Here is a 12,864-nt window from a genome sequence, read left to right as displayed (position 1 = left end):
GCATGAAAGAATTTTGTGTTCCTATCTCCATCCTGAAACCACAGCATCCCTGCTTTTTGTCTCCAAAATTTTTCTTCAATAGCATAAAACCTTATCAGATCAGCTTGTACCCTTTGTAGCCTTTCCCTGTTAAGCCCTGTAGGATTCTGTTCAAATTCTTGCTCATGCACCTGCACCACTTTCTCCAGAGTTGCAATTTGCTTGAAGATATCACCATAAGTGTCCCTACTCCACTTAGAGAGAGCTCTTCCCACCTTTTTTAACTTATTATGGAAGTTAAAGAAGGGGTCTGGGCCATAAGATTCCACCCAATTTTCTTTGATTACATCTAGAAAAGATTCATGCTCCACCCAAAAATTAAGAAACCTGAAAGATTTCCTAATTGGTCTACTATCTGCTCTCATATTTACCAGCAAGGGGGAGTGGTCAGAACCTTGTTTAATGAGATGCTCTACCTCCAAATTAGGAAAACAATTCTGCAGAGCCTGATTTCCCAAACATCTGTCCAGTCTTTTAAATATACAAGCCTCATCCGATCTCCCATTCCACCGTGTGAACATACTTCTAGTAAAACCAAGATCCATCAGTAAAAAAATGTCTATACATTGTCTAAAATCCTCTGTTTGTGCAAACTGTACAAGAAGACCCCCAAATTTCTCAATGTCATCTGTAATGACATTAAAATCCCCACCCACAAGCCATGGGATGGTGATGTGTGAAGACATGTCATATAGATCCTCCCATAGAGTTATTCTCCCACTTCTATCAGTACTCGCATAAACAACTGTAAGCACCAACTCTTGCCCATCACCCAAATGAGTGAATCTACAGGATAACAGTTGTTCTGTATCTCTCATTATTTCTACTTGAATTTCTGCATCCACAAAAGCCAAATCTTCCCATTCACATTATGCCATGATGTCCCCATATTTAACCACAATTTGTACATGTCAATATGTCTAACATGCTGGAAAGGCTCTAGTAAGGCAACATAATTAAAATGTTTCTGTCTATGCAATAGTACTACCCTCTCAAAGGCCTGTTGAGTGTTTACAGACCTTATATTCCATATTAATGAGCTATTCATTGAGAAACTCCTTTAGAACATGCCATCCTTGTTTGTACTCCTCCCACTGTCTTGGGAGGAACACTTTTATCTCTTGGCTTGTGACCTTTTTTAGTTTTTGTCAAGTGTTTAAGGGAAATATCTCCTTTATTGTTGCCATCCATTAAATCAGAACTAATAGTTTCACCTGCTTCCTCCTCTCCAATATCTATTTTATTCTGATTCACTTCTTCTTGTGTTGTGTTTTCATGATCTTTGGCTACCAGTTGATACTTATGATTTCCTGAAATTGCCTGCATTTCTATGGTTGTATCTCTGTTGTTTTGATCTCTCTGATCCCTTGCTTGTGTTTCCCTTTCATTATTTTGTTCCTTATTTGCAGATGATGTTGTATCTCCTTCACCCATATTGTTTGTATGAGGAGGCTCTTCCGGTAAGTCCTTCATTTGATCCACTTGTTGTCTAGCTGATTCCACTTGCTGATATGAGCTTGAATTAACACTGTCATGTACTTCTATGGGTTGAAGTACGTCTTGGCCTTCAGTAATCTGTTTGTTATCATCTTCTTTTTTGTTATCATTTTCCACGATATCTGTAATTGTTCTTTCTGAATCTTGTATGGCTATCTCCTCTGACTGATTATCCCCTACCCCTTTCTCATTCTTATTATCTTGCTCTTGTCTGCTATCTATCTTTCCCTGCTCTTTCATAACTTTGTTATTTTCTGTTTGTTTCCCAAAGGCAGCATCCACCCATGGCCTAGCTGTCTCTTTAACAGGATTACTACTATGTGTGTTTCCTTCTTGTGTTTCATTTTGTTTTTCTTGTTCCTCCTCCAAGTCCACCAAAGTGTTAAATTTGTTGCATGTAGCAGTGACCGTTGTCTCTTTCTGTTTGCTATGATTTGCACTTCCCTTCTCAGCATTGAAGTTTCTGTTGTCTTTGATGGGATTCCAATTTCCCGAATTTCCTAACACTCTTCCACCTGCCAACACTCTAGCAGAATAATTGTATAAATTATTGTATCCTCTATAATTGTATTTTCCATAATTCTTTTTCCCTTCATATCCTTGTTGGTTTCCATCCTCTTGCTTTTGTTTGCCTTTGTCATTAGTCTGCTTTTTATTATGTTGTTCCTCTGCTTGTAATCTCTTGGCCTTTTTTGCTTCAATTTCTTTATCCTCTTGGAGATCTTTATTGCTTTCCTTACTATTGTGCACTTCATCAGAGCTTTTATGAGGTTTTGTCTTGCCATTCTCCTTTGGCATTTCCTCCCTTTCATTGTCATACTGAACACGCTCTGGATTTATAATTCTACAATCATATTCATCATGTCCCTGTAATTTACATTCCTTGCTATACTTAGGGAGGTAATCATAATGAATCTGAACATTAACGGTCATTATTGCTCCTGTTTTTTCATTTTCAATATCCATCCTCACCGTTTTGGGTAAATCCGCTACCAGATCTACTAAAACCTTGACCCTAGCACAACTAGGTCTAGTCTTGTTAATCGTAGCCATATCCAATTGTATAGGAATACCCACTGCAGATGCAATTGAAAAAAGAGTTTCCTTCACAAAGTATGTAGGCAATAACTTTGGGAAGGAAATCCATGCCATTGTCTTTGATGTTTCTTCATCAACCTTGAAATTCGAATCATAGATCAGTGTTCTCATTTGGTACGAGTATCCCTCTCTATCTTGAATGTAGTATACAGGCTTTGATGTGAAATTCACAAAGTCTTCAAAAAGACTTAATCTGATAAGCACATGGCGGTTTCTTAGAAAACCTGTTCTACACTCACCTTTTATTCCACATTGTGTAGGGATTATGAGACGAAGTTGTTCAATATCTGGTTGGCCATATGAGAACTTTCCTACCACAGCATACTGAAGATTTTCAATGATATTCATCTGATCAACTTCTACTTCAGTGTATTTAATGTATGGCACCCCATGTAGGTAAGTTACTGGTTTCATTGGAATTTGGGGCAGTGATTGGATCTGACTATGTAATGTATCATTCAAGGTTTTTGGTTTGAACAGATCTGAATATTGTAATGGATTAGGATTGGTTTTTGGAATAGTCGTATTTAGTGAGGGTTGGCCAGCCTCCATTGTGGACTGGCCACCGGCCATCACTTATTCCACAATTGAAGACGGAAAGTGATGCAAAGTACCAATCTTTAAGGGTAAAATTGATTCAGATCTTGAGTAAATCTAAAAATAAAAATTGATTGCACAAGAGAAGTAGCTAAAGAATTGTACCACTAAACAGAGAAAGAGTCAGATCTGATAAATTTGCAAATAATCTAAAAGAAAGAAGGTAGGTGAACCTTCAGATCTGCTTTTTCGGACAGTTTGAATTTTTAGTAATCCATTTTGCTTTGAATTTTCAACTTCATGAACAGACTTCTTTTCCAAGACCTTAAGGATCTGAATTCCAGCTTTCCAAATCTCAAATAGCAGATAGCACAAAATCTGTTAATGCATCAGAGACAGAGACGAAGCATATCTCAGAGGTTGGTGAGAAATCTTCTCCAAATGCTAAACTCAGATATCGATGAACATCATAACTGAAATCAGCCTGCTTTTAGCTGAAATCGAGCTTGTACTGCTATTGCGAAGGAATTTCAGCTGGATCTTTCAATGAGGAGGACGATCGGGCTAAGATCGGTGGGTGTGAATTTTGGTAGATGGAATCATTGGTTCCTGGTTTGTAATATTTTTATTAAGTTTATGTTCTACGGTGCTACCTTCATCTTTGGTCCGTTATTGAAGATTTTGGATAAGGAAGAATGCATGATTTCCAGTCTCCTATTAAAGAAATAGTTAGGTAATGGATGTGGTGTGACAACATCGTTTTGGATTTTTCATCTTTTTGACGTGTCGAACGATCATTAGAAACCAATATACTCCATTTCTCTCACATCAAATCATGCTGCTTCTTTTAACAAAAGAAAAAAGAAATTAACTAATGTCGCTTCAAGTGTCAATTCTCTAAAAAAAAAAAAAAGATCCCGACCAGGTTGAATTTTTTTTTCTAATCAGCTGTAGGATAAATTGGGCCATTTGTACAAATATTCGAATTGGATCTATCACTTCTATAGCTTTAATGATACCATTTTTTTCGATTTTCTCCATTTTCTTATTGTATTTTTAGATATGTAAGTGAGGTTGCCTAATTGATTGGGTAGTTACTAAAGAAAAAATTGTTTCGACAATGCTAATGGAAGCTTCAAACCGCTATAGAGAAGTTGATGGCGAAATTTGAAATTCACTATTATTGATACTTGGAGCTCCTAGGTTTAAACTCTGAAGGAGGAAAGAAGGATGAAGTTGGGGAAGAAGATGAGTTGGACAAGAAACCTTAGCTATGTCAGATGGGAGGGGTAATTCCGTCCATTTATTATTAACTTGAAGTGTTGAAGGATAAAAATTAAAACAATAAGATAGAAGGGACAAAAATTAAAGACCAGCCCAAAATAAGGGCATTTGTGCTAATGACCCCACAAAAAAAAAAAGATAATGTGATATAGCAAGGCCTAAATGGAAGGCCCGTGAAGTGGGTCGGCAATAGTGCGGTAAGGGTCACGAGAGTGAATAATGAAGAAATGCCATTGCACTAAAAGCCAACACAAATGGGAACCCACCAACTACTTTCCAACTGAAAAAGCCAAAGCACAAAACCTCCCTTTGAAATGTGCACACTGCTGACACTCAAAGGTAGTCACAGACCCACAGTTTCTTACACCCCTGTTTGACCCTCCTTTGTCCCCTTTCTTGCTGTTTCAAATAGCCAATGTTCTGCAACATCAAAAATGTTATTTATATACCCAAACAGCGGCGGATTCAGGATCGAAAAAATGACAAAAGCTAAAATAAAAAATAATGTTGTCACTGAAAATCAAACCTTGGACATTGGAGAGAATTTTGAACATCCCGGACCGCTTGAACTAACATTTTGCATTTATTTAAGGTATTCAAAACTTACATATCTACATAAACACAAAAAATCTACCCTACATATACCATGTAATTTTGCCAAGGGTGTTCGGGTGAGCACCCTCCCACCCTCCTAAGTCCGCCCCTATACCCAAAGGTTGTGGTGAGTATTTATATATTCTTAACCACAAATTTTGAGTTCAAGTTATGGGAATAAAGTCGTCTTTGATAGTTAAAGCTTACTCCCAAAGTGAGATTTTGTGGCGCAAATCTAAATTAATCGAGCCCAAAAACGAGTAACGTACACCAGGCGGAAAACAAAAAACTATAATGTTGTGTATATATCTGTTACACTCCATAATAATCCGTGCTACTGTGTTAAAACAAGAAAGAATGAGTTAAGAAGGTTCAAGGAAAGTTAATCGAGTTAGTAAGAATATCGTTATATATATGGTTGTCTTAAGTATCTCGAGGTGACATGGTAACCTAAAGGATTTGAAATCGCGTTATGAGTATGTATATGAGGTAATGCGAGTGACCTTTTAAAGTATTTGAGATTATTAGTAATGATATAGAAGATGGACAAAATATATGAACATACTTTTGCGATTGGAGTTTCGTCGAAGTTGTGTGAGTTCTCTAATTATGTTTAAAGTTATTGTGATTCTCTGGACCTTTCGAGATGTGTATATGGATATTTATTGATGTATACAAGTGTGTATATGTATGCATAAGAGGTTACATGAGGTTGGAAGAGGATTAGAAGTTAAACGAAATGAATCGGAACAACTTCAATAAAATCTCGGACCCGATTTTAGTCTATATTGTAGGAGGCATATCTCCTAGTATATGAGGAGTTTTAAGGTGTTTCAAAAGCCTAAAACGAAGTTCATCGAGTCTAGTTTTCAATGAAACAAACCGCTTGTCGAAACGATATCGGGGTAATGAGATATGGACGATGCAAGTTGGATGAGCGGGGATTAAGACTTAAATGTTCACAATTTTTCAATTGTGGCCGTGTGGGCCCCACAAACACATGGCAAAAATCAGATTTTTGCCCATGCTCAGTTGGGGGAACGTGCAAGACCCCTTGGGCAGAAAAATATCCAACTTTGTTGACCAAAAGTTGCATGCCAACTCATTTTTCCCAATGCCACAAATTGAACAAGAGAGAGAAGCTCTCATCTTCTCCAACTAGAGAAAGAGAGCCACGGTCATGGAAGCTCCACCACCAAAAAAAAAAAATCAGTTTTCTTCCTCAAATCAACTCCTCATCTAGTGTACAAGAACGTGTAGTAGTTGTTAGAAATAAACAAGGAGGTGTAGCACCTCAATAGGGTTGAAGATTCGGCCAAAGTGAAGAACAAGTTGTAAGGTAAGAATGTTTATTGTTCTTGTGTTGCATGATGATTTGAATGTATAGTTCATGAAGGTTGTTGTTGGATTGTTGTTGTAGTTGAAGTAGAGAGTTAGCCATGAGTATTGGTGAAGTCATGGTTGATTTCATTTTACTTGTATTGTTGATGAATTGAATATGTATCAACATAGGTAAATGAACAAAGATTGTAGAAGTTTGGTTGTGATGTTGCATGTTGGATATTGACTGTTTTTCTTGAAATGAAAATGAGCTGTGTGTTGAAGGTTCTAATGAAGTCATGATTTATCTTCTTGAACATGTATTGGAAATGGATTGAATGTATTGTAGTTGGATAAACGGATAAAAATCATGAAATTGTGGGAAGGGTGTTGTAGCCGTGAAAAAGGGACTGTTTTAGGGGAGATTTAGGGACTGCTTTATGTCACCTTTTGATTGTTGTTGTTATGGACATTGTGGTGTATTGTATGCATGTTGAATATGTGAATTAAGGTGTTAAAGAAATGAATTATGTTGAAGCATACGAGCAGTCCAAAAACAGTGGACTGTTTTAGTGCTAGAGGTGAATTTGTATGTGTTGAGTGTTGATTCTTGTTGTGAACGTTTAGTGAAAGTGAAGTGCAATGATTCAGGTCGAAATTGGAATGATTTGTGGGCTGTTATAAGAATGTAAATGATGCTAAAACAGTTCCAAGGATCATGAAAGTAATGTCATTAAACATGTTGTTGTCGTTGTAAGGTTTTAGTGTCGACAATGTAGCTATTTGCGTACGAATTTGGTGATATATTTATCTTGTGACTGCTGGTCGTATTTTACTGAAATTATATGAAATGAAGACATGAAATAATGTGTAAGAATCATATGTGGTTTGCTTGGTATGTTCGTAAACGTTTGCAAGAATTCCGGGCACCTTTATGTTGTTGGTTAGGGACTGTTTTGGGCGTGTTGATTGGTTAGGGACTGTTTTGGGCGTGTTATTGTTAGGAACTGTTTTGGACATGCTGTCTTCTATAAATTGGAAATACTAATGATAGTTAAGAATCTATATTGTATTTACGTTGTTTGGGTTGTTGTAAAGTTGTTACACGAAAACGTTAAGGCTACGGATTATTAGGAGTAACTTGAGAATGTAGTAGCCGTATGTGAATCGTTATGGAATGTTGTGAATGTGGGATATTTGGAATGTTATGTGGGCTGTCCGGGTTGGTATTGAACATATGATTATTGATGTTGGATTGGTTGTATGTAGTTGGTTTGAATGCGAACGAAACGTGGTCTAAATGTTTGAAAGGGATTGTTAACGTTAAGATACGTATTGAATTCCCTTGTAGACTAATTGTAGCTCTTGATATCTTGATATAGGATAAGTGTATTTGGGCAGCAAGTACAAGTTAGAATACAACTAAACGCTAAAGGTATGTAAAGCTTATTCCTTCTTTTCTTGGCATGTCCTAGACGTAAGTATGAAATGATATGAACCTTGGGGTAAATTCTATTCTCTAGTTCCATGCATGACTTATGATTCTATATTTCCTTAATGCTATTGTCACGAGCCTACTACATGATTGACTAATGAATGATGTATAGAAGTTCCTACTCTTAAAAGAATGGCATGAATAGAAGTATACTTGATTTTCAAAAGCTACATCATGAAAATTGATACATGTACATGAAAGCTGAAACGTTCCTTGCTATGGCTTATAATGAGAGTTGAAAAGAATTGAATATGATTATTATCCCAATACCTTAGAGTTGGTTAGTTGCTTATCTATTGAGTCTCAAAAGATGCATTGCATATATGTGGTTGCTTATTATTCTGCTCGTGCTTATCGCTATATCCTTCACTGAGTCCCGGGCCAGGACACGTTCTTGTGCGCACATCTACTATATTATTACCGAGTCCCTCATTAAAGGGCCGGGACACGTATATGTTTATGTTTATGATGCTATGACTATATTCACCGAGTCCTTCACTAGAGGGCCGGGACACGTTATATATATATGATGATATGATGATGTGATGATATGATGATATGGAGATGGTGGCCAGGAGGGCATATATATTCCTTATTACCGAGTCCCTTATGAAAGGGCCGGGACACGTCTATGTGCATGTTTATGATACTATGATTTTAATTACCGAGCCCCTCACTAGAGGGTCGGGACACGTATATATGTTATATACAGAATGATTATGCAGCTTTGATTACAAAACACTATATTGACATTGATATGAGAATGATACAGATGAAATATGTTCAAAGGCAAGTCTTTATGAAATTCTGTTAGTTGCATTGAGTCCTATACATCTTATCTCAGTATGAGTCTATCACTATGTTTCATGCTTTACATGCTCAGTACATATTCCGTACTGACCCCCTTTCTTCGGGGGGCTGCGTTCATGCCCGCAGGTACAGACGTTCATTTCGGAGATCCGCCAGCTTAGGACACTTATTCAGCTATTTTGACTGCTCCTTTGTTCCGGAGCCTAGCTTGTGGTATAACTCCCTTATATTGAATTCATATGAGTTTATTTGGGTACGGCGGGGCCCTGTCCCGCCATATGATACGGTCATTACTCTTAGAGGTCTGTGGACATTTGTGTGGGTCTGTTTATGGTTGTTGACGCGTTTTATGATTATGACATATGTTTGGGGCGTACCCATTCGTAATGGCAGCCTTGTCGGCTTGCATATATATGTATGTTTGGTATGTTGCATATCGTGGCAGCCTTGTCGGCTTGCGTAGGAATATATATATGTTGTTGTTTAAAAATTTTAATTCTTCAGGAGACAGGTGCCTACGACATACAAAATTTTGACAGCTTTAAAAATAACACCCTACCTGTTTATACAAATAAGTTCGTGACATGCTAGTGTTAAATGATTACAGTTAACAGGCAATATGAGTGTCCAATTCGGGCACTAGTCACGGCCTACGGGGTTGGGTCGTGACAATATCGAATCAAACAAGGTTGTGGCCATAGTGGAATACTTTTATTCGTATTGAGAGGATTAGGATTCGGCTTCTGAAAATAAAGAATTCCTTAATAAGTCGGATTGGGAATCTGAAATTTATGAATTTGAGTCCGAATTTCTACCACAATTCATTTATTATATTAATATATTGAGATCAAGATTAGTTATGCGTATTTATTTAGTGAATTTTATAACACATATAGAGATTTGGTACCAAAATTCCTAGGTTCGGATGAACTCATACCCATACATCCGCCTCTTTATACCTTCCTTGGTGGACCTACTTGACGTACATCCGGTTAGTTAGACCAATGATCCTTTGGCTACGGGATGTTTAAACCCAAAAAAAAAAAAAAAAAAAACGTATGTTATGTAAATACACCTAATAATGTGGAAATGTTATGACACCTAATAACGTGGAAATGTTATGTATATAAGCCTAATAGCGTGGAAACTGCTGCATTTTTACTTGGTCTGTAGACCACCCATCAAGAGGCCTACTATAAAAGAGAGGATTGACATCACTAAGATAAGGTAAGAATATTAAAGGACGAAGTAAAGTACTTAACTGGTAACTGAAGCGTAGGCTGAGTGACTTTATCATGAAAGTTGTTTGTACTACAATCTAAAATAGTAGTACTGTAATAAATTGAGTAATCAACTTTGTGATGGTAGGCTACTCGAGTGATCATTGAAATTCTATATTGTTATCTGTACGTATATATATAAAGCAAATAAAACAAAATCAAAAAGTGGAAAAAAGGTGCAGAAAAAATGTCCATTTCAGAGAATCTTTTACCTAAATCCAAACACGGCACAGATTTCAGAGTCTTGAAACAAAAAAGTTGCAACAGATCAGTTACAAAAAATGTGTCTATATAATGCCTCATTCTCCCCTTAAGTAAGACACATCCATACTATTTACTCTTAATTTCTCTTCTTTAGTGCAGTTTAGAGCAACAAGAACCAAAACAGTATGCTCCTTCTTCCTTCTACCAACTTTTATACCAAATGCTTCTTTAAAAAGCAATTCTTCCCTTTGTAAATGTGTTTTTTCCCTCCTTAAAACTGTATAACCTTTTCTAAAATTGAGTTCTTGCTATGTTCTTGCAAAAGACTTTCATATCACCGAGGAGCAAGTGGTGGTATGAATGAGACCCCTCCATCTTTAAATAGAAGTCTTGCGTTTGAGTTAAAACTCAAACTCGTGGTGGGAACGCTTTCCTCTTATGTGGGCCCTATGTAGTGCAAAAGGGTATCTAACGTTCACGTAGGGTCCGGGTAAGGGGTCGCATTCCAAGAGGTATTACGTAGACAGCCAATCCTTACACAAGGTTCAGTGGCTGATTTCACGGCTCGAACCCGTAAACTATAGTCTCAGAGACAAATTTACCATCACTCCACGACTCTACGCTGAATAAATACGAATTAATCGATCCAGCAGTTATAGACCCATTACCTTCATATGGTCATGGGAGGGATGCGGCAGGTGGAAGGTACATCAGTCTTTTATTTGGCACTAACCTTACTGATGTTATCATCACAGGTAAAAATAGTAACATTTTATATGCCTATCAGCCATTAATTTCTCAATTTTTTAAGGCATTTTAAAAAAGTTGTGATTCTTTGTTTTATAAATGATTAGGTGAGAATGGGACAATAGATGGGCAGGGTGCCCTTTGGTGGCAGAAATTTCACAGCAAAAAGCTAAAATACACAAGGCCTTACCGGATTGAAATTATGCATTCTGATAAAATTCAGATATCAAATCTAACTCTTGTCAATTCTCCATCTTGGAATATCCATCCTGTTTATAGCAGGTGATTTAAATTTTAATAAGCCAAAATCTTCATTTTTTTCACTTTTTATCTATTACACTCAAAGTTTATCAAGAATCTTTGGTTATTGTGAAATTTCAGCAATATCATTGTCCAAGGCATCACTATTTTAGCTCCAGTAAAATCTCCAAACACTGATGGGATCAATCCAGGTCTGTTTTTCCTATATATATATATATATCAATGAGAAAAAGCTAATGGTATATCGACTCTCTTTTTCGTGGTTCTTTACAGATTCTTGCACAAACATGAGAATTGAAGACAACTACATTGTATCTGGAGATGATTGTGTGGCAGTTAAAAGTGGTTGGGATGAATATGGCATAAAGTATGGAATGCCAACAAGTCACTTGATCATCCGGCGCCTCACTTGCATTTCACCTTATAGTGCTGCAATAGCATTAGGAAGTGAAATGTCAGGCGGGATTCAAGATGTTAGAGCCGAGGACATCACGGCCATCAACACGGAATCAGGGGTCAGGATCAAGACAGGTGTCGGGCGAGGCGGCTTTGTCAAAGATGTATATGTCAAAGGGATGACACTTCACACCATGAAATGGGTATTTTGGATGACAGGTAGGGATGTCAAATGGGCGGGTCAAAAGTTACTTGGGCTAAAATGGGTTGGGTTGAAATGGGCTAAAAAGCGGGTCTTAACTCAACCCGCCCAATTTTTACTAAGTTTTAATTTCTTTGTTTGTTTTGTTATAATTTTTTAGTACCTAATGCAATTATCATTATTTTTTATATTATGGCAAATGCCTTTTTGAAAATAATTTGACAAGTTTTCTCATGTATCACCAATTTTTGATGGGCTGAGCTAATAAATAGGCGGGTCAATGACCAGTCGAAACTTGGACGGGTTATGTTTGCATGCGCTAATTTTGTCACCCCTAATGACAGGCAACTATGGATCACATGCTGACACTCACTGGGATCCGAATGCATTACCAGAGATCAAAGGGATCAATTACCGGGATGTGGTGGCTGAGAACGTGTCGATGGCTGCTCGGCTTGAGGGTATTTCTGGGGATCCATTCACCGGAATCTGCATGTCGAACCTGACAATAAGTATGGCAAAGAAGGCCAAGAAGTATCCATGGACTTGCACTGATGTATATGGAATTACAAGTGGTGTGCAGCCTCCACCTTGCCAGTTGCTGCCTGATCAGGGCCCAGAGAAGACTGAAATGTGTACTTTTCCTACAGACAGTTTGGCCATTGATAACATAGAGATGCAAAGATGTTCCTATAGATTGAATTACTGATAAGCTCTCCTAAATGTATCAGCAATATAAGTGTAATGAACATCTGAAGTTTTAGTGTTTTCATCTTCAATGTTAACCCTGGAACATCCAGCAAAATGTGCATACAACAAGAACTACTACTATGCCTCAACTTCAAACAAGTTAGGGTCGGTTATATGAATCGACTCTGGTGGTGCAAATCGCCCTTAGTGCTCCCAAAACACCCTTTCGCATGCGTGAGCAACGGCCTCTAGCGCCCAGAGCAAGGGCCTTTAGTGTTCCCGACCACCTGCCTTTCGGCCTTATCAATCCAAAGAAACCAATAGTGTGACCGATCTGTGTTCAAAACAACACCGATGACTTGTGGGGCCCCCTAACGCCGAACAAGAATTACTGGTGCCATAACAACTAA

At 37.6% G+C, this 12,864-nt stretch overlaps 1 protein-coding gene and 1 long non-coding RNA gene across 2 annotated transcripts; both read left to right on the top strand.

Moving 5' to 3' along the window:
• Positions 1-5,677: 5,677 nt before the first annotated feature.
• On the top strand, positions 5,678-9,341 carry LOC132640647 (uncharacterized). The gene is made up of 3 exons (XR_009582311.1): positions 5,678-6,388; positions 7,752-7,804; positions 8,801-9,341. It is a non-coding gene; the product is annotated as an uncharacterized LOC132640647 (long non-coding RNA).
• A 928-nt stretch (positions 9,342-10,269) lies between these two features.
• Positions 10,270-12,543, top strand: LOC132640646 (probable polygalacturonase). The gene is made up of 5 exons (XM_060357325.1): positions 10,270-10,913; positions 11,013-11,187; positions 11,287-11,357; positions 11,440-11,781; positions 12,109-12,543. Exons 2-5 carry the CDS (start codon positions 11,108-11,110, stop codon positions 12,471-12,473), a joined length of 858 nt encoding a protein of 285 aa, XP_060213308.1. The 5' UTR covers positions 10,270-10,913; positions 11,013-11,107; the 3' UTR covers positions 12,474-12,543.
• The last annotated feature ends 321 nt before the right edge of the window (positions 12,544-12,864 follow it).

This window comes from Lycium barbarum, chromosome 5, assembly GCF_019175385.1.
Source record: "Lycium barbarum isolate Lr01 chromosome 5, ASM1917538v2, whole genome shotgun sequence".
Lineage (NCBI taxonomy): Eukaryota > Viridiplantae > Streptophyta > Magnoliopsida > Solanales > Solanaceae > Lycium > Lycium barbarum.
Note: the sequence above shows the minus strand (reverse complement) of the source record. Positions and strands in the feature narration are given on the sequence as shown.

Bases quoted from the DNA above. Each gene is read 5' to 3' on its own strand.
- LOC132640646 (XM_060357325.1), top strand. From the start codon at position 11,108: ATGCATTCTGATAAAATTCAGATATCAAATCTAACTCTTGTCAATTCT. The intron at 11,358-11,439 runs GTCTGTTTTTCC...GGTTCTTTACAG, and splicing joins CACTGATGGGATCAATCCAG to ATTCTTGCACAAACATGAGA. The intron at 11,782-12,108 runs GTAGGGATGTCA...CCCTAATGACAG, and splicing joins ATGGGTATTTTGGATGACAG to GCAACTATGGATCACATGCT.